This window comes from Rhinoraja longicauda, chromosome 6, assembly GCF_053455715.1.
Source record: "Rhinoraja longicauda isolate Sanriku21f chromosome 6, sRhiLon1.1, whole genome shotgun sequence".
Classification (NCBI taxonomy): Eukaryota; Metazoa; Chordata; class Chondrichthyes; order Rajiformes; family Arhynchobatidae; genus Rhinoraja; species Rhinoraja longicauda.
In genome coordinates, this window is record NC_135958.1 from 62,873,908 (window position 1) to 62,896,266 (window position 22,359).

At 44.9% G+C, this 22,359-nt stretch overlaps 1 protein-coding gene across 4 annotated transcripts in view; it reads left to right on the forward strand.

Moving 5' to 3' along the window:
* Nucleotides 1–6,406: 6,406 nt before the first annotated feature.
* Nucleotides 6,407–22,359, forward strand: part of pik3cg (phosphatidylinositol-4,5-bisphosphate 3-kinase, catalytic subunit gamma) — a 35,220-nt gene continuing 19,267 nt past the window's right edge. Inside the window, exons 1-4 of one of the 4 annotated variants that reach the window (XM_078401143.1) lie at nt 6,407–6,560; nt 13,972–16,003; nt 20,849–20,914; nt 21,017–21,242. In XM_078401143.1, coding sequence (XP_078257269.1) covers nt 13,988–16,003; nt 20,849–20,914; nt 21,017–21,242 — 2,308 coding nt within the window. In that variant the 5' untranslated portion in view covers nt 6,407–6,560; nt 13,972–13,987. Of the gene's footprint in view, nt 6,561–10,451; nt 10,599–13,971; nt 16,004–20,848; nt 20,915–21,016; nt 21,243–22,359 lie in introns of those variants that run through there. The other 3 variants (XM_078401144.1, XM_078401146.1, XM_078401145.1) reach the window with 3 other exon arrangements.

Below are 22,359 nucleotides of genomic sequence, written 5' to 3' on the forward strand. Positions count from 1 at the left end.
TGCCAGATTTCACAATGACTTATTTTGCATTCCCACTGACAGTGATTTAAGAGACTAACTCGTTTGAAACTAAATTTGGCAGCTGGCATAGAGTAAGAATAGAGGGTAATATTATTAAATAATGCAGTGACAAGCCTTAAATACATGTAAAATTATGTTAATTACGTTGTGTTTCAGGATGAAGAATTGGTGAAGGTTTTGTGTGACCTTGGGATTTGTTCTAGTGTTTTGTCCATTAAGTTACGTCGATATTAATGTACAATTCAGCTTGCACATCATTATTCACTTGTACTAAAATGATTTTGGATACTGCTTTTCTTTGTTTTCACTCTTTCTCTTTATCAATCCTATCACACCTTTCTTCTCTTACCTTTCTAGACTCATTTAAAACTGCTGAATGGTTTACAATGAAATTGTGTTATCTGAGAGACTGATTTACTGAGAGGGGGTAAACATTATTAGCAGATAATTATTATACTCAGTTTATTCACATCTGATTCCTATGATTGTGGTCAAGGTAAAATTGGGAAATTTTTGCTACTAGTGATTTTAATGGAATTTTCTACCCAAAATTCTTGTACATCTATCAAGCTACAGGTGTGCATTGTGGGACTCTCCCACATCAAATACTGTCTCATTTTGTGAATGGTTTTAACATTTTTTACTCAAGTTGCAATGTATTAAAATTTTCCGTGATTGTTCACTATCTCTGCAGTTAGAGATCACGCTGCAAAGCCGTGCACCGGCTTGTGTTGGCTACGGTTACTATGTCTGTGTCATATTGTCAGCTGCCGCATGTCTGCCTGTTCAGATGCCACATGTGTCGGGCCAGCAATCACATTTTGTCATGTGCAAGGAAATGAAGGGGAGTCTGGAACTTCACACAGTCTGGTTAATTCCAAGCTTAAGAACAAAACCGGGAAGGAAAATTTGTGTACTGGTTTATTGAGCTGTGTTCATGCCTACCTGTATGCGTGCTGTTTAGCCATCAAGGCCAACTATATCACAAATGCCAGTATTTGGAATCATTCTGCTCTTTAAAATTATGATGATCCTAAGGATTAAACCGCAGAATCAACTAAGAATTTATTTGACCTTTGGAGGAAATGATGCTGTTTAATGCAATGGGAATTTGTTAATATGATCAGTGCAGCACTTTATATACCACTTAATAAATGTATGATTAATAAAATAGTGCAAAATGAGTCTACGTGAGTATTTGCCAGTAACTGAATCCAGGGCAGAGGCAAGACAAACTTCACCATTGCTCACTCACTGCCTGCACTGCACACATTCAGGAAAGGAACTTACCATTGTAGATACTGAATAACGTGTTGATACCCACATCTTGAACTTCTGAAATATTGAAATCACTTCAAAGGATTTAAAACCCTGAATCTTGAATGGTGAAGTGAAAATATCAGTTCACCACATGTTTATAATGAGATGTTAAATACTACTATATGCAACGTTGGGCACTAGTGATCATTTCCACTCCTGCATAGAATGATTTCAGGGTTACGGAGGATTCTGCTCCATGGGATCCCATAGAATGATATGAGGGACATTCTGGCCAGCTGAGTGATATTTGACTTTCAGGTAACGTCTGGTCTACACACAAAACCAAACAAAAAGCGATCCAGCTGTGATGAAGATAAATAAATTAAAAGGACTTAAAATGGTGCTAAAAGAGTAGTAAGTTTGAGGTTTGGGAATATTTCAGAATTTGGCAAAGGAGCACCAAGAAATTGATAAAGAAAGGGAATATAGAACAAAAAAATGAGTAACATAGGCAGTGGATAATATTGTAGAATCAGTCTGGGTTGAAATCATAATTCCCAGCAGAAAGAAGGCATAAGTGATGGTGATTTAAAGACCTGGTCAACAAGGCAAAGCACCTTGGTCGGCATAGATGGATCGTTTGTTGTGAGTCCTTGTACCTGAATTAGTAAAGGCTCACGAACGGGTATCACAAGGAATTAGGAGCTCAAATGCTTTTGGTCTTTATTGCAAGAACATTTAAGTACAAGGGTAAAGGTGTCTTACTGCAATAGTTTCGAGCCTTGGTGAGACCACCTGAGAATATTGTGTGCAAATCTGGCCTCCTTACCCAAGGAAGAATCCACTTGTGCCAGATGGAGTGCAGCACACTAGGGGAGGAACACTGGCACAATGGTAAAGTGGGTGGGTGTGGAGCCACAAGATGCAGATGCTGTAATCTAGAGCAAAAACAAACTGCTGAAGGCACTCAGCAGGGTTAGGCACTAACTGGAGGCCAAGGGATGGTCAAAGTTTCGGGGCAACAATCTATCAGATCTTGCACCTTGCAGAGGGTGGACAACAGCTCCCAGAAGCTGCCTCTTGCCTGGCCTCTGGACCACAACCCTACCAATGAGCATCAGGCCACTAGCTCTCAGACCATCACATCAGGCTATGTCCCCTCAACAGCTTCCAACCTGATAGTACCACAACCTTACACTGCCCACCCACTTCTATCTCATTGAAGACCCAAAAACAGGACTGACCTGGTCTGCCCATCGTTGCTGCCTGTTCTTGCCCCACTGGTCTTACAACCTCATTACAACCTTCTTGTCCTCTTTGTGGAATCTCCCCTACCTTGCACGAATGCCACCATTTTAGCAACTTTCAATTCCCTGGCTCCATCACCTCGTGTTCACCACCTCCTTTCCCCATCTGGGAAGCCCTAGGACCCTCCGATTTCTTCTGGAACAAAGATCCAATCAGACCCCCCTCTATTATTAAAATATTTAATAGGGCCTCAACCTAAAATGACAACTTATCCTTTGCCTCCACAGATGCTGCCTGATCCATTGAGTTTTTCGTAAATATACAATTATTGACATGACCTTCAACAGTGCTGATATACAGTGGGATCCTCAGGTCCAAATCTATAACTCCCTGAAAGTGGCAACACAAGTAGATGGATTAGTTACGAAGGCCTTTGGTATGCTTGCCTTCACAGCTCAGAGCATAGAGTATATGAGTGAGGAAGTCATGATACAGCTCTTTAAGCAACATATGGTGTGCGGTTCTGTTTCCCCCTTTACTGGAAAGATGTGGAGGTTATGGAAAGGGTGCAGAGGAGGTTTATCAGAACATTGCTTGGATTAGGGGTGTCAGCTACAGGAAGAGTTTGGACGGACAATTTCTTTTTTCTGGAATGCTGAAGGCTGCGGGGAGACCTGAAAGAAGTATATAAAATGGTGAGAGGCATCGATAGGGTAGACAGTCAGAATCTTTTTCCCAGGATGAAAAAATCAAATACCAGAGGGCATAGCTTTAAGGTGATGGGGGTAAAGTTTAAAGGAGATGCACGGGGCACCTTTTTTACACTGAGGGTGCTGAATGCCTGGAAGTGATGAGAGGGTTGGTGAGTGGGACAGATACAATAAAGGCTCTTAAGAGGTTTTTGGATAGGCTCTTGGATATGCAGGGAATGGAGGGAAATGGATGAGGTGAAGGTAGACAAGAGATGGTTTTGGCATTATGTGATACAACATCAGCTTTTGATAGGCTGGCTGATCTAGAAGATAGAGATGTGCACACTGTACAATGACTTAGTCAAATGGATTCACAACTGCCGTATTCATAGAAGGCAGGGTTGTGGGGGAAGGTAGATATTCTAGCTGGTCTGTGACCAATGGAGTTCCACAGGGATCTGTGCTGGGACCTCCGCCCTTTGTGACGTGTATAAATTACCTAGACGTAAATGTCAATGGGTTGGTGACTAAGTTTGCTGACGACACCAAAATTGGAGGAGTTGCAGACTGAGGATAGCGGATATAGGTCAGCTGCAGGAAATGGGCGGAGAAATGGCAGATGGAGTTTAACCCGAGCAAGTGGAGGTTGAATGTAAGAGAGTACACAGTCAATGGCAAGACCTTAAACAACATTGATGTGCAGAAAGCATTGCATCTGCCATTTCTCCATCTGCCATTTCTCTGCCCATTTCCTGCAGTTGGTCTATATCCGCAATATCCTCTGATAGCATTCCACAGTCTGCAACTCCTCTAATTTTGGTGTCGTCAGCAAACTTAGTCACCAACCCATCGACATTTACATCTAGGTCATTTACACATGTCTCTGGGAGCCTGAAGGTGGCAGCACAAGTAGATAGGGTAGTTCAGAAGGGTATGGTATGCTTGGCGTTGTTGCTAGGGCATTGAATATGAGTCAGGAAGTTGTGATGCAGCTCTATAGGACTTTGGTTAGGCCACATTTGGAGTATTGTGTTCAGTTGTGGCCGACCCATTGCAGGAAAGATGTGGAGGCTTTAGAAGGGTTGCGAAGAGGTTTACCAGAATGCTGCCTGGAATTGAGGGTTTAGGCTACAAGGAGAGGTTGGATATACTTGGATTGTTTTCTCTGGAATGTGGGAAGTTAAGGGTTGACTTGATAGGTATATAACATTATGAGAGGTATAGATAGGGTAGACAGTCGGAACCTATTTCCAAGGGTCATAATGTCTAACATGGAGGGCACAGCTATATGGTGAGAGGGGGAAAGTTTAACACAAATGTGCAGGGCAAGTTTTTTTACATGGAGAGAGGTGGACTTTTAGGCACATAGAAGTGCAGGGAGCAGTAGAATATGGATCATGAATAGGCAGTTGAGAACAGGTCAACTTGGCATCATGTTGGGCACAAACATTTTGGGCCGAAGGACCCATTCCTGTGCAGTATTGTTCCATGTTCAGCATTGTGAGTTGAGAGCCTGTTCTTGTGCTGTACTCTTCGTTGTTCTATTTTCTAAGGCTGCATCTGACATGTGAATGTCATTTCAAATTGATCATATTTCAGGATCAGCATTGATAACTGGGAATTGGTAGATTTGTAATTGACATCAGGCGACAGTCTGTCCTTTGTGATAGACATGGAGAAATGAAGAAAGGGGAGAGAGGCGCCAGAGATAGTCCAAGTCCTCTGTTCAAAGAAGAACCAGAGGGCCTTGAGATCTTCCTGGTGGGAGATGGAGGTGTAAAGGAACTGAACGTCTATGGTAAAGATGAAGCACTGGGGGCCGAGGAATTGAAAGTTGCTGAAGTGTTGAATAGCATATGAGGTCTCTCAGATCTAGATCGGAAGAAACTGGACAAGAGGACAAGATGAAGTCAGATATTTGAAGATGAGTTCAGGCAGGAAGAAATAATGCACTGGCAGCCCTCTTTCTGTATTTTGAGAAGTAGATAGAAGTAGGCAGTAAGGGGCTGAGGAACTATAAGGTTGGAAGCTGGACTACAAGGGCACCTCCTTTATTGACGGGTTTGATAACTTGGACTATCTCTGACACTTCTCTCCACTGTCTTGATCTCCCTGTCTCCATCAACAGGGGAGAGACTATCGACTGACATCTACTACAAATCCACCCTCCCACAGTTATCTGGACTACACCTCCTCCCACCCTGCCTCTTGCATAGATGCCATCCATTATTATCAATTTTTCTGTCTTCGCCACATCTGCTTTCATGATGGGACTTTTTATTCTAAGACATCTGAGATGTCCTTCTTTAGTAAACATGGTTCCCCCCTTGCTAATCCTATCTCAACACCAGATGACGATGGATCACCTCTTGCTCTACCATGGTCTTGTTTTTCTGATTGTGCTTTGCACTAAAGCCTTGTATTTTGCACCTTTTTCTGTTCAATGTCTTGTAGAATTTGTATGTAATCTCTCTATAATTTATGTTTTTTGTGTGTTGATCTATGTGTCTGTAATGTTGCTGAGGTGGGATTAGGGTTGCGCGGGTCAGTTCAAGAACCAGATGGATGTGGGCAAGTGGTTGTTCCTGAACCTTGTGGTCAATGAAGCAGTTGTGAAATTACTAACATGTAACCCATTCATCCAGTCAGTTCCCTAAAGTGCCATTGTGGTCTCACTTTGAAAGGTTCTGGGAAATGTCTGGACCAATGGAGAATGTTGGAAGCATTCAGCGGTTGCAATTTAATGCTAACTTAATATTTCCCTTTCCCAGAACTGAGGGGGGGAGGAGAGGGTGCTGCACCAATGCAGGAGAGGTTTGGGCCCAACGGGTCCACTTGGTCTAGTATCCTTTAAACTTCCTCATTCTCACCTCAAAGCTGTGCCCTCTGGTCTGACACTTCCTGCTAATTAACTTCCAGACAACTTGTTGAAGATTAAAACTCAGCTCAATGAGTGTTCTTAATAAAGCACTTTTCACAATGCAACAAAAGGATCAATCATACCCGGCCTAGCTGTGGATGAACTCATGGCTCTTTTACCATTTTAGTGCCAGGATCTTGATGTAGGTTTGTGGAGCAGTCATAGTGTCCCTGTGTTGTCCTTACTGACGATTCGTTGCCTTGAGAATCACTGTGGTTTGCTTTCGTTTCCTGAGCTGTGCTACAACACTTCCTCTATGTCACTGCTTCGAGATGGCGATCGCCGAGTCGGCACTCTGGGTTTGAACGCGGCCTGGCCTTGTCAAGAGAGTGGAGGAGTCATGCCCAGATTGGCAGCAGCTGAGCGACAACGCTGTGGGAAGAGGAGTGTCCGTAGGACTGCCAACTGACCACACACAGGTGAGCTGGCTGTGGCTTGTGTTATCTACTCACATGGAGTAGCCGTGCAGGGGAAGGCAGGGGGTGGCTTTGCTGTGCTTCCTCTCTCACCCAGATCCTGGTGTAGGTTGCTCAAGTGAAACTAAGCACAGCAAAAAACGTAAGTGGCCACGGCAGAAAAATGCGGTGACCACAGCAGAGAGGGTCTGGAGTGCAAATCAAATTAACTCTGGTTCCTGAGAGTGTGGTTGGTTTGGTTGAAATGGATGGGGGATGGGGATTTGGAGGGAGTGGATCTTGCTCCAAAGCTTTGACTAGGGTGTTATAGAACCAGCCAGTGTGCTGAACACCGAAATGGGACTCGCAATGACGCTTCCTCCTCCATTGCCCTTTCCCTCTGAGGAACAGTTCATTGGAGTCACACGGTCACCTTGGGCTGCTGTATCTCGCGGAGAGGTCAGGGGCTACTCTTTCAGGCTGGGTGCGTGTCAGCCTCGCCACAACCTACAACAAGTCAGTCCAGCTGCCCTAGCGGACAATCCCCAATGTTTGCTCTCGAAAAGCTCCACCCTAATGAAAGCCTTTCACAGCCACAGACTCTTTCTGATCCCCTTTCTGCCTTCATTCTTCAATCACTGAGACCTGGTGGGTCTTTATTTCCCTGGGAGACTTTCTGACCTCAGACTGTTGAACTGCATGGTGGCGCAGCAGTGGAGTTGCTGCCTTAAGGGCCTGTCCCACTTAGGCGATTTTTTAGGCGACTATAGGTGACTAGGCTGTTGCCACACGGTCGCCGGGGTGTCGCCTGTATGGTCATGAGTAATCTCCTAAGAGTCGTACCGTTTTTCTGGTCGCCGCTGGATTTTGAGATGTGTAAAGATTTTCGGCGACAGTGTGTTTGACGCCAATGAGCGTAGCTTGACGTCTCCCGACGTAGGTGCTGTCGTAGGTTGTCGCCAGGTGACGTAGGTTGTCGCCGGTGCTGACTTCGGTGAATTCCATTGGCAATTACCTACGTCAACCTACGTTAACCTGCGACAGGACGTTACCTACGTCAAAACTGGAGGCCAAAATGATGTGAATTGTCTTCAGCTGATGCCAACAGGGTCGTAGCTTGTCGTAGCTTGTCGCGGGTAGACATATGTTTACTTCAATTGCCGTAGGTTGTCGCCTGTGTGGTCGTAGGTTGTCGTAGGTGCTGTCGTAGGTGGACGTCCTAAGTCGCGACGATTGGGTCGCTGGTTGTCGGAAGCTTGCCGTAGCTTGACGTCGACTAGGTGGTAGGTTGTTGTAGGTTGTCGTAGACATTGTCGTGGGGGGGTGGGGTCCAGTCGCCGGTTTTTCAGCGACCTGCTACGACTATGACAGTCGCCGGCAGTCGCCTAAAAAATTGCCTGTGGAACAGGCCCTTTACAGCGCCAGAGACCGGTTCGATCCTGACTACTGGTGCTTGTCTGTACGGAGTTTGTATGTTCTCGCTGTGACCCGTGTGGGTTTTCTCCGGGAGCTCCGGTTTCTCCCACACTCCAAAGACGTGCAGGTTTGTAGGTTAATTGGCTTGGCATAATTGTAAATTGGCCCTAGTGTGTGTAGGATAACGTTAATGTGCGGAGATCACTGGTCAGTGTGAACTCATAGGGCCAAAGGAACTGCTGTGTGTATAAACTAAACTAAACTAAACTGTTATGTTAGTGTGGGGTTGGAAGGGTGGTAATAGTTAGTGTGGAAAAGGAGGCAAGTCAGTCAGCGTAAAACATCAGATCAATCCTAAGAAGACAGAGAAGCAGGGTGGCCTCCTGTGAGGAGGGCAATGGTCATGGCTTCGAGTTCAATTTCTGTGCCTTGAACACAGTTGAGACCATTGCTGAGTGATGTACTGATGGAATGCCATCTTTTGGATGAGATGTTAAACAAGCCCCATCAGCCCTCAGAGATCTCACAGCACATTTCAAAGAAAAGAAGGTAGGCAGAGGTTACTGATTGTAGATGATAGACAATAGACAATAGGTGCAGGAGAAGGCCATTCGGCCCTTCGAACCAGCACCGCCATTCAATGTGATCATGGCTGATCATTCTCAATCAGTACCCCGTTCCTGCCTTCTCCCCATACCCCCTGACTCCGCTATCCTTAATAGCTCTATCCAGCTCTCTCTTGAATGCATTCAGAGAATTGGCCTCCACAGCCTTCTAAGGCAGAGAATTCCACAGATTCACAACTCTCTGACTGAAAAAGTTTTTCCTCATCTCAGTTCTAAATGGCCTACCCCTTATTCTTAAACTGTGGCCCCTTGTTCTGGACTTCCCCAACATTGGGAACATGTTTCCTGCCTCTAACGTGTCCACACGTTAGCCATGATCACAATGAATGGCGGTGTTGGCTCGAAGGGCCAAAATGGCCTCCTCCTGCACCTATTTTCTATGTTTCTATGTAACTGCCACTGAGTTCCTCCCAATCACCTGGCCCATGGTTATTGCTGAAACAGAAAGATCACGTAAGCAGATTATCTGATCATTGTCACGATGCTGTTAATGAGAGTTTGCTTCGCACAAGCTGTCTTTTCTGTTTCTGACCTAACAACAATGCTGACATTTCACAAAGTACCATTGGGTGTAAATGTCAAGAGATATCCTCAGTATCAGAAAGATATGTGATAACATTTGGGTGAACCAATTGCTAAATCAACCTGGCCCTTTCAGGTCTGAAGATAGACACAACCACAACATGCTGGATTAACTCAGCGGGACTGGCAGCATCTCTGAAGAGAAGGAATGGGTGATGTTTTGGGTTGAGAGCCTTCTTCCGAACCAAAACGTCCTGCTGAGTTACTCCAGCATTTTGTGTCTCTCTTGGGTTTAAACCAGCATCTGCAGTTCCTTTCAGGTCTGAGCCCAGCTCTCTCTCTCAACCCGGAAATCAGATATTTTATTTGGTATTGGAGGTTTTCCAATATGCTCCGAACAAGCATTTAAGCCAAGCCTCTAATGGATAAATAAAAGGAAATTCGGAATTGACTGTAAAGTGAAACTGTGTTGTTTTAGCTGTTCTTGTAGTTCAGTTGTATCCGAACATATTCTTGGATACCTCGAAACAGTGTCTGTTGTCATTGCTTGGAAACACTATCAAAGGGATGTGTTTGCATAGACTGCACATCCCACGACAAGGAAACAAAATGTGACTTATTTGCATGATTAATAGTGTTGGTTGGAGTTGAGGCAACATTGGAATGGAGAATTTGCATGTAGCTTGACCAGAGGAAAAGTTTGATGATCTCGTTAGTGATTATTGGTTGAACCATTTCCTTGTGATCTGAATTATTGACCAAAGCAATAACATTGAGGGGGAGGAGCCATTACCCGACATTAACAACTGCTTCTTTTGGAGTGCATTTAACAAGGCAAAACCATTCCAAAGTAGTTTACAGCAACATTTATAAACCAAGACTAATGCTGAGCGTCGTATAGAGAAGACAGGGCAGTGGATGGAAAGCCCGAACAGCTGCATCTCATGAAGAACAAACTGGGGAGGGAGAGGAAGTGCACTGAAAATGTTTCATACTTCATCACGATGACATAAAAGGGAAATAAGGGCGTATTTATACATTGAGGCAGACCGCATAGTACAAGAGCAGTAGCCTAGTGATTGGGCATCAAACACGTGAAGCAATGTACGCTCACACTCCAGTCTTTGGAAGCGATCTCTCCAGGAGTGACGGTAGGGCAAGCACAAAAATCTTTGAAAGCTATCTGTGTTCACGTTATATTGGCACCGAAAGGATTCATTGGTGACTAATCAAAATCGCACAGCAAGATTGGGTCTGCATCTTAATGAGGACGTCAGACAGAAGTGAGGCACTTCTCATTGCATGAACATAGATCAGGAAGGGTACTTAATCAGAAATATCACAATGGAATGACTGATTATGCCGATGTAAACAGCTATGATGCAGCATTTCCCCGTTCTCTCTGAGATTCGAATGCTGCCTTGCTGTGCCCATTTGATCTAAGGGCAGTCACCTGTAATGTTAGCTCCTCTTCATTCTTCACAGAGTCGCCTGGCTGGTGAGTACCCCTAACATCTTCTGTTCTCATTCCGATTAGACTGCCTACAAGGAGCGTTGATGACATATCAGTTTGTCAATGTTTGGTTTAAGAAGCAGATAAATATCTGGTTAAATGTTACTGAGAATCATGAGAAGGATATAAACATAAACCCAGTATTCTGATTAACAGAAGGATCTTAAAAAATGCCAAAACCTCAAATTGAATAAACGCAATGAAGTAGGCTTATAGCAGCAAGAATAAACTAAAGAAGCAGTAATACAGGTTGAATGGTTGTGGAGGAATTGGGAGATTACCCAGGCAAGAGATGTGGTTATGCCTAAGGTACAGGCAGCGTGTAGGTGTCCAGCAGGGAATGGAGTGAGCAGAGAGTGCAGAACTCTCCTGTGGCCACCCCCCTCCCAAGCAGGAATACCCGAGGGGGATAGACAGGAGATTCTGTGGCAGCAAACAAAGACTCCTGGATGGTGTGTTCCCTCCCCGGTGCCAGGTGAGACTGGTGAGTCCAGGATGTCTCGGAGCAGCTGCAGAACATTCTCAAGCGGGAAAGTGAGCAGCTACAAGTTGTGCATGTTGTGCACGTAGGAAAAGGAATGAGGTGCTGAGGAGTGAATAGAGGGAGTTAGGCAACAGGTTAAAAAGCTGGACCTAATCTCCAGTTGCCACGTGCTAGTGAGGGAATGAACAGGAGGCCAGTGTCATACAGGCCCTTCAGCCCAGCTTGACCACGAGGCCCCATCTACACTAGTCCCAGCTGCCCATGTTTGGCCCATGTCCCGCGAAACCTTTCCTATAAATGTACCTGTCCGAATGTCTTTTAAATGTTGCTATAGTTTCTGCCTCAACTACCTCCTCTGGCAGCCCATTCCATATACCCACCACCCTCTCTGTGGAAAACGTTGCTCATCAAATTCCTATTAAATCTTTCCCATCTTACTGTAAATCTATGTCCTTTAGTTCATGATTCCCCTACTCTGTGTAAAAGACTCTGTGCACCTAGCCTATCTATTCCCCTCATGATCTTGTACACCTCTAAAAGATCACGTTTCATCCTCCTTCCCACCAAGGAATACAGTCCTAATCTGCCCTAGCTCAGGTGTTTAAATCTTAGTAGCATCCACAGAAATCTTCTCTGCACTCTTTCCAGTTTAACAACATTTTTCCTGTAGCAAAATGGTAACATGATGACCAAAACTGAACACAATACTCCAACTGTGGCCTTACAACCGCCTTGTACAGCTGTAACATGACATCCCAACTTCTGTACTCAATACAAAGAAGTGTGAGGTGTTGCATTGTGGATGTCAAGATGCTAAACTGAAAAGGATGCAGAGAAGATTTATGACGATGTTGCCAGGACTTGAGGGCCTGAGCTATAGGGAGAAGTTGAACTGGCTAGAACTTTATTCCTTGGAGCAGAAGTGGATGAGGGATGATTTACTGAGTCGTGTGCAAAAAATGTATTTCACTGTAGGTGGTACATGTGACAATATAGTAACCATAACCATCTCATGGAGGTGTATCAGATCAGTTGGGGTAATTGCACTTTCACCCAGAGTAGGGAAATCAAGAACCGAAGGACATAGGGTTAAGGTGAGAAGGGAGAGATTTAAGAGGAACCTGAAGGGCAACATTTTCACAGAGAAGGTGGTTGGTATATGGAACGAGATGTCAGAGGAGGTAGTTGAGGCACGTACTATCACAACATTTGAAAGACATTTAGACAGGTGCATGGGTAGAAAAGGTTTATACGGACCAAAGACAGACAGGTGGGACCAGGTGTGGGCAAGTTGAGCCGAAGAGCCTGTTTTCTTGGTGTATGACTGATTCTACGACAGAGTGTGTTTTCATCTATCGCATTGCATCAATATCTTGACAATAGCAGTTATGGAACATAAGATAGTACAGCACAGGAAATGGCCCTTTGGCCCACAATGTCTGTGCCGAACATGTTTCCAAGAGCAATTCTTATCTACCTGCGCATAATCCTTATCCTTCCATTCTCTGCATATCCATGTATCTATTCAAAAGTCTCCTAAATGCCACTATCATGCCTTCACCAGGGGCAGGTAGTGTAGAGAAAGCAGGGACTCTGCAGAAGGTCTTGGCAGGTTGGGAGAGTGGGAAGAGAAGTGGCAGATGGAATATCGTGTAGCAAAGTGTGGAGTCATGCATTTTGGTAGCAGGAATAAAGGTATAGACTATTTTCTAAATGGGGTGAGAATCCAGAAATCAGAGGTGCAAAGGGACTTGGGAGTGCTGGTTCGGGATTCACAAAAAGTTAAACTGCAAGTCGAATCAATAGTAAAGAAAGCAAACTCAATACTTGCATTTATTTCGGGAGGGCTTGTATACAAAAACAGGGATGTAATATTGAGGCTCTATAAGGCGCTGGTAAGGCCGCATTTGGAATATTGTGAGCAATTTTGGGCACCATATCTGAGGAAGGATGTGTTGGCTCTGGAGAGGGTCCAGAGGAGGTTTACAAAAATGATCCCAGGAATGAGTAGGTTAACCTATGATGAGCATGTGTCAGCACTAGGCCTGTACTTGCTGGAGTTTAGAAGAATGAGAAGGGACCTCATTGAAACATACAGAATAGTGAAAGGCTTGGATAGAGTGGATGTGAAGAGGATGTTTCCACTAGTGGAAGAGTCTCGGACTAGAGGTCATAGCCTCAGAATAAAGGACGTTCTTTTCGAAAGATGAGGAGAAATTTATTTAGGTGGTGATTTTGTCGAATTCTTAGCCATAGAAGGCTGTGGAGGCCAAGTCAATGGATATTTTTAAGGCAGGGATTGACAGATTCTTGATTAGTATGGGTGTCAGGGGTTATGGGAAGAAGGCAGGAGAATGGGGTTGAGAGGGAAAGGTCAGCCATGATTGAATTCCTTGATGGGCCGAATGGCCTAATTCTACTATAGCTCATGAACCGCATGGGCTTTCTCACACACTCAAAAATAGTAAAGATTTGTAGGTTCATTAGCTTCAGCAAAAATTGTAAATTATTTCTAGTGTGTTGGATGGTGCTAGTGTACGAGGTGATCGCTGATCAGCGTGGAGTCGGTGGGCCGAAGAGCCTGTTTCCAAGCTGAATCTCTAAAGTCTAAAATAAAGTCTATGCCTCCCATCATTTTATTTACATCCACCAGATCTCCCCTCACCCTTCAGCATCCCAGAGAAAACAATCCAAGTCCACCCAACCTCTCCTTGTTACTAACATCCCCTAGTCATTCTGGTAAACGTCCCCAGCACCCTTTCTAAAGCCTCCGCATCCTTCCTGTAATGGGGTGACATGACCTGAATGCAATTCTCCAAATGCAACCTAACCAAAGTCAAATGATTTTCTTCCCTCTATGCCATGTTTCCTCAGCAGATTCCCGCTGGGCATGGAACAGTCAGCAAATGAGAATAATGAGTTGCCCATTGTGATGAGAGAAGAAAACAGGGGACGAAGACGGAAGATGAGAGCCAACGTCACCAGGAACATGGAGCTCTATTCACTGGAGCAGCTGGCTCTTGATTTTGTTCTCCCCACGCGGAACAAATTCAACAACAACCATGAGAAGATCTCCATGGAGGTGCTGGGTAATTACACAGTGGAACAACTGAAAGCAAGGGTCTGGGTGAAGGCAGGTGGGGCCAGTGCCACCCCTGATTTCTACCATCGGCTCAGTCCTGATCACTTCAGATTGTTGTACCAGAAAGAGGGACAGTGGTACGAGATCTACGACAAGCACCAGGTGATCCAAACGCTGGATTGCATCAACTACTGGAAGATCTTGCAGAGGAACAATGGCCAGATCCACTTGGTGGAGAAGACAAAGGCTTCTGAGGAGTCCTTGCTGTTGCAAAGTGACTTGAATTACCTGATTGGCTACGACGTTACAGATGTGAGCAACGTCCACGATGACGAGTTGGAATTCACTCGCCGAAAGCTGATCACCCCTCAGCTCAATGAGGTATCCAGCAGGGATGCAATGCTGTACTCAATGGATCCTTGCATCACCTCGAAGCCTTTGCCTGAATACCTGCTGAGTAAGATCAGCAACAATCACATTTTCATCATCATCCACAGGGGAGCAATGAGCCTAACTATCAAGGTGTCCATTGAAGAGACGCCACGGACCATTCTGAAGAACTTCTTCAAGAAGATGACCAACAAGATGGGGCTGCTGGGAATCTCAGAATTTCAGAGTGAGGAAGACTTTGTTCTAAGGGTGTGTGGCAGGGAGGACTACATAGTTGGTGACAACCCAATCATTGACTTTTGCTGGATAAGAAATTGTTTAAAGAACAGTGAGGAGATTCACTTTGTCTTGGTTCAACCCCCTGACCCAAAGTTTGACATGGTCCAGAAGGAAGAATGGCCATTGGTGGATGACTGCACGGGGGTGACTGGATCGCATGAACAGTTAACCCTGGAAGGAAAGGATCACGCCAAAGTGTTCACCATATCCCTCTGGGACTGTGACAGAAAGTTCAGAGTCAAGATTATTGGGATTGATATCCCTGTGCTCCCAAGGAACACGGAGCTCACAGTTTTTGTTGAGGCCAGCATTCTGCATGGGCAGCAGGTACTTGTGCAACAAAAGACACCTACAAAAGCCTTCACTGAGGAGGTTCTGTGGAATGTGTGGCTGGAGTTTGACATTACGGTCAAAGATCTGCCCAAGGGGGCACGTCTAAATCTCCAGGTTTACTGTGGTAAAGCACCAGTGCAAAGTTCGAAGGGCACATTACAAATGCAAGACGACAACACGTTGGACAGCAAGAGCAAGAATCACGTTCTGTACTACGTCAACCTGTTAGTGATCGACCATCGGTCTCTCCTCAGGCAAGGAGAGTATGTGCTTCACATGTGGAAGATCCCTGATAAAGGAGAGGAACAAGGAACAATTGAAGCTGACAAGCTCACGTCAGCCACCAATCCTGACAAGCAAACCTCCATGGCAATTTGCATCCTGTTGGACAGGTACAATTACCCCATAGCACTGCCTCGAATCTGTCACACCTCTGGCAGTAACCTTGAGAAGTTTGGCCAGGAAATGCACAGTCAGCTACGAAAACAGTTTGAAGAAATCATCAGCACTGACCCACTGAGCCCACTGAGCTCAGAGGATAAAGAGTTACTCTGGCACTTCAAGCACGAATGCATGAGACAGCCCAAGGCTTACCCCAAGTTCCTGAGCTCAGTAAAATGGGGACAACAGGACATTGTACTGAAAACGCATCTACTGCTGGACAATCAGGATGTATGGGACAGCAGTGCTCTGGATGTGGGGCTTGCCATGCAGCTTCTGGACTGCCGATTTTCAGATGAGCAGGTTCGGACTTTGGCTATTCGAAAGCTGGAGACCCTTGATAATAGTGGAGTGCTGCGTTACCTGTTACAGTTAGTGCAGGTAAAGTAATCCAACATTGTATGCGAGGTATACTCAAAGCAAAAGTCAGACTCAAGTGATTAGTTTAACATTAAATAAAGCAAGCCAGATAGTTGGAGCATCATTCCACCAGTCGCTGACAACTCAGCACCTGCCAAGCAGCGAGCAAGGAGTTGTAATTAATTTATTGTCATTGCAATTAATTTATTAGCCAAGTATTGTCCAAGGATGGTGTAACACACTCTGAAGCATCACACAGGGCTCATTTTTATCAGTTTCTGATACACCAGAACCCTCTCTGGACCACCCTCTAGTGCACTCACAACCTTCACCAACACTCTCTGATGTGGCCCACACCCCTCAATGTAACACTTTCTACTGCAGCACACAGCCCTCACTGTAACACAGCTCTCACTGCAACCTCTGCATCACACGCCCCTCACTGTAACCTCTGCACTACACGCCCCTCACTGTAACCTCTGCACTACACGGCCCTCACTGTAACACAGCCCTCACTGCAACGTCCCTCCCACAGATTATAGGCATTCTGGTCTATAGCTCCCAGGTTTTTCATTGCAGCCCTTCTTAAATAGAGGTACAATGTCATCCACCCTCCAGTCTTCCGGCACCTCACCCGTGTCCAGCAATGATTCATATGTCTCAGCCACGATTCCTGCAATTTCTTCCTTGCCTTCCCACAGTGCCCTTGGTAATATGTGAGTAGGCCCAGGAGATTTATCTACTTTGATACATCTTTGGATAACCAGCAACCCATTGAATGTAGTACAGTCTCCACTCAAGACATAGAGAGCTATAGAACCCTACAGCGTGGAAACACGCCCTTTGGTCCAACTTGCCCATGTCGACCAACAGACCCAATCTCCTCTAGTCCTACCTGCCTGCTTTTAGCCCATGTCCCTCTAAAGGTTTTTTAAAAAATGTTGTGATAGTAGCTGACTCCACTAACTCCTCAGGGAGCTAGTTCCATATACCTATCATGATTTGTGTGTTTAAAACAAAAGTTGTTCCTCAGGTTCCTCATTCTCCTCTTAGTATGTTAGAGTTATACAGCATAGAAACAGTCCCTTCGGCCCAGCTTGCCCTTGCATACCAAGGTAATCCATCTACGCTATTTCCATCTACTGGTGTTTGACCCATATCGATCAAAACCATTCCTATCCATGTACCTGTCCAAATGTCTTTTAAATGTTGTTATAGTTTCTACTTCAATTACCTCCTCATTCCATATACCCACCACCCTGTGAAAGAGTTGCCCCTCAGGTTCCTATTAAATCTTTCTTCCCCTCACCTTAAATCTATGCCCCCTGGTTCACGATTCCCCTACTTTGGTTAAAAGACTGTGCATTTACCTTTCCCATTCCTCTCATGATCTTGTACACCTCTATAAGATCACTCCTCATCCTCCTGCACTGCAAGGAATAAAGTTCTAGTCTGCTCAAACTTTCCCTATAGCACAAGTCCTCGAGTCCTGGCAACATCATTACATATCTTTTCTGTGCCCTTTCCAGCTTAAAAACATCTTTCCTACAACAGGGTGATCAAAATTAACTAAATGTGGCCTCACTAATGTCTTGTTAAACGCTAACATGACCTCCCAACTTCCATACTCAATACCCTAGCTGATGAAGGCCATTGTGCCAAAAGCCTTCTTGACACCCCTAGCTACATGTGACACCAGTTTCAAGAAACTGTGAACAAGCACTCCTAGATCCCTCTGCTCCACAACACTCCCCAGTGCCCTGCCATATACTGTGTAGGTCCTGCCCTGGCTAGACCTCCCAAAATGCAACACCTCGCGCCTCAGTATTTAATTTCATCAACTATTCCTCCCACATACAAAGCTATGCTGACTATCGCTAATCAGCGCTTGTCCATCTAAATGTATGTATATCTTTTCCCTCAGAATACTCTCTAGTAACTTTCTGACCACGGATGATAGACTCACTGGCCTGTAGTTCCCAAGCTTTTATATGCAGTCCTTCTTAAAGAGAGGCATAATATTTGCCACCCTCCAGTCTTCCAGCACTTCACCTGTATTTACTGAAGCTAAATCTTCATTAACTTTCCCAGTTCCTTATTCTTTCTCTTTCTCCGCAGTTAAAACAGAGGAACCTCAGACTTTTCCCCTCTTGCTTGACTTATTCATTGAGGACCTTGTCCATCTCCTGTGGCTCCACACACAGATGACTATTTTACTTTCCGAGGGCCTTATTCTCTCTCTAGTTACTCCTTTTCCCTTAATATACTTAAATTATCTTTGGATTCTCCTTAATTGTACCTGCCAAAGCTACCACATACCTCCTTTTTGCCCTCCATGCCCTTCATTCAGGGATACATTTGATCACAGTTGCCTGTGCCTGGCCCATACCTCCTTTTCATTTCTTGCCCAGAGCCTCAATTTCTCTGAGTTCCTTACTCCCATCTGCTTCGCCCTTCACTTTAATAGGAACATGTGTACCCTGAACTCTCACCAAGACCCTTTTAAAAGCATCCCATTTTCCAGATGTCCCTTAACCCAGCAACAATATACTGCGACCAGCTTCATCCCAAAGAGGAAGAAAGATTATTTTCATCCCAAAGAGGAAGAAAGACTCTAAGGGGAGAATGAGGTGACCGTGGCTGACAAGGGAAGTCAAAGAGAGCATAAAACTAAAATTAGTGGGAAGCTTTTAAAAACCAACACAAGGTAACTATAAAGGAAATGGGGGGATGGAAAACATGAAATATGAAGGTAAGCTAGCCAAAAATATAAGAGGATAGCGAAGGTTGAGGGGGGACCTCATTGAAACTTGCAGAATTATGAAAGGCATAGATAGAGTGGATGCGGAAAGGATGTTTCCACTGGTGGGAGAGTCTAGGCCCAGAGGTCATAGACTCAGAATTGAAGGGTGCTTCTTTTAGAAAGGAGGTGAGGAGGAATTTCTTTACTCGGAGAGTAGTTAATCTGTGGAACTCATTGCGACAGAGGGCTGTGGAGGACAAGTCAGTGGATATTTTTAAGGCAGAGATAAACAAATTCTAGATTAGGTAGACACAAAATGCTGGAGTAACTCAACAGGTCAGGCAGCATCTCGGGAGAGAAGGAATGGTGACGTTTTGGTTCGAGACTTTAAACCAGCATCTGCAGGGTTTTTTTCCCTATGAAATTCTTGATTAGAACGGGTATCAAGGGTTATGGGAAAGCAGGAAAATGGGATTAGGAGGCAGAGATCAACCATGATTGAATGGCGGTGTAGACGCGATAGGCCAAATGGCCTAATTCTTCTCCTGTAACCTGTGAACTTGTGAAAGGGAAGGGGAGTTAAAATGTTCCCATTCTCATACTGACCTTTCTGTCCTGGGCCTCCTCCACTGTCAGAGTGAGGTCACACACAAATGGGAGGAACAGCACCATATTCAAGGGATATGGGGAAAAAGCCAGAACGGGGTACTGATTTTGGATGATCCGCCATGATCATATTGAATGGTAGTGCTGGCTCGAAGGGCCAAATGGCCTACTCCTGCAACTATTTTCCATGTTTCTATGTTTCATATTTCGCTTGGGCAGCTGACAACCCAACGGTATGAACATTCACTTTTCTAATTTCAAGTAACCCCTGCATTTCCTCTCTCTCCCTCCCCCACCCCATTTGGCCGACTAGTTCCACTGTTTGCCAACCCTGTATCTCTTCCTTATCACCTCTTCCTAAGCCAACAATGGGGCATCATGGGCTCTGCCCATCCTTGGTTATCTGTTGCCGGCCCTGATTTGTTCTGGCCTTTTCCTACCTCCAGTCTTCCCCCCCCCCCCCCCCCAACACTTTCAGTCTGAAGAAGGGTTCCAACCTGAACCGTCACCCATCCTTTTCCTCCGGAGAAGCTACCTGACCCGCTGAGCTAATCCAAAACTTTGCGTCTATCTTCGGTATATACCAGCCTCTGAAGTTTCTTCCTACACAAGCAAACCTGCCCGCCAGGATATTGGTTTCCCCCCTCCCCCAGTTCAGGTGCAACTAGTCCCTCTGGTCACCCCTGCCCCAGAAAGGAGCCAAATGGTTCAAAAATCGGAATTCCTGCCTTCCTTGCTAATGCTAGCATTTATTTCAAGAGGGCTTGTATACAAAAATAGTGATGTAATATTGAGGCTCTATAAGGCCCTGGTAAGACCGCATTTGGAATATTGTGAGCAATTTTGGGCACCATATCTGAGGAAGGATGTGCTGGCTCTGGAGATGGTCCAGAGGAGGTTTACAAGAATGATCCCAGGAATTAGTGGACGTGGACAGGATGTTTCCATTCGTTGGAGAGTCTAGAACTAGAGGCTATAGCCTCAGAATTAAAGGACATTCTTTTAAGAAGGAGATGAGGGGAAATTTCTTTAGTCAGAGGGTGGTGAAACTGTGGAGTTCTTTGCCACAGAAGGCTGTAGAGACCAAGTCGGTGGATATGTTTAAGACAGAGATGGATTCTTGATTAGTAGAGGTGTCAGAGGTTATGGGGAGAAGGCAGGAGAGTGAGGTAAGGAGAGATAGATCAGCCATGATTGAATGGCAGAGTAGACTTGATGGGCCGAATGGCCTAATTGTATTCCTATTCCTTATGACCTTCCTGCACCAGCTCATCAGCCACACATGCAATTGTGCTATCTCCCTATACCTACCCTCACAAGCACGTGCCATCCTCCGACTTGTGGGAATATTTTTTCCAACCTGAATTCCTTACAAACTGTTCAAGTTACAAACAGTTCACAGGAATAGAATTCTGCGTTAACCTGGTGCAACATATAAATGCACGTTGCTATTTTAGTAATGGAGTCCTGGTTAATAAATGCTTGCTTATTTAAATGTTACCTCTCTACAATTTCAGGCAGTGAAGTTTGAGCCCTACCATAACAGTGCCCTTGCCCGATTTCTTCTCAAAAGAGCGTTAAGAGTAAGTATTTAATCTTCCTTTATCAAATTCAGAGAAGTTACTGAATTTTTGGCCCGAAACTTAATTTAACTTTTTAATTTTCACGTTTTGATTTATCTTTAGAGTAAAAGGATTGGTCATTTTCTGTTCTGGTTTTTGAGAAGTGAAGTGGCAGAGTCGATGCATTATCAGCAGCGCTATGCAGTCATCCTGGAGGCCTACCTCCGAGGCTGCGGGGAGTCCATGCTGACTGATTTCATGAAGCAAGTCAAGGTGATGGAAACTCTGCACAAGGTGACACTGGAGATCAAGAATGTCACTGCTGAGAAGTATGATGTTTCAGCTCAAGGTACGTTGACTGTTGTCGGCTGCACGTGATGATGCCACGATAATTCTCCCAATAATCACTGCTACGACAGAAATTGGATTGATTTTACACACAAAATTTATCTTGTGTAACCATCCTTGACATCACTTATTTGTTGGAAGAATATTCCTGGAGATGTTGCTGTAATCTCTGTGAACACTATTTGCTGCATTGTGTTGAGATGCTGTTTAAGACGGTTGTATTTGATGGGGAACTTCAGACTTTGCTCCTCTTGCCCGACTTATTTCATTTGTCAACAAAACAACTAAACTGCTGGAGGGACTCGGTGGGTGGAACAGCATCTGGAGGTGGGAGGAGGAAAGATGGGGTGAGGAACTGAAAAGGTTTTGGGTTGAGACTCTGCATCAGGACTGCGAGTGGAAAAGGGAGATGGTCGGTATAGAGAGGAGAGGTGGTAAGGCAGGAGTAGATAGGTGGATCGCTGAGGGGTGACAGGGGATGAGTATAAGGAGCCAGGTGGGGGAAGGGGAGGGGTAAAGTTGGGAGACAAAGGCAGATGGGTGAGAGGTGGAAGCAGATAAGGAGTAAAAAGGTAGGTGAAACCAGGACGCGGAAGAGGGCAACAATGAGTAATGGGTGAATGTGGGTCGGAGAGCCATACAGCAAGGAAATCCATTGGCCCAACTCAAAGCAGGCCAAATTGTTCAACTAAGCTAGTCCCACTTGCTGCACCTGATCCATATCCCTCCTAATCTTTGTTATAACGTACCTTACAAATATCTTTTAAATGTTGTGATGGTACTCATCTCAATTACTACATCCGGCAGCTCGTTTCATATACTCACCACTCTGTGTGAATAAGTTACCCCTCGGATCCCTTTTAAATCTTTCCACTCTCACAAACCTGTACCCTCTAGTTTTTGACAGGAGAAAGGACTGGTATTCACCTTATCTATGCACCTCATGAGTTTATAAATCTCAATCAGACTACAGCTCAGCAACTCTATGCTCCAGAGAGAAAAGACACAACCTATCCACTTCTCCTTGAAGCTCAAATTCACCAAACCCTGTAACATCCTCATAAATCATTTTTGCATAATTTCCAGTTTTAGGGAAATGGAACAAAACTGGGAGGATG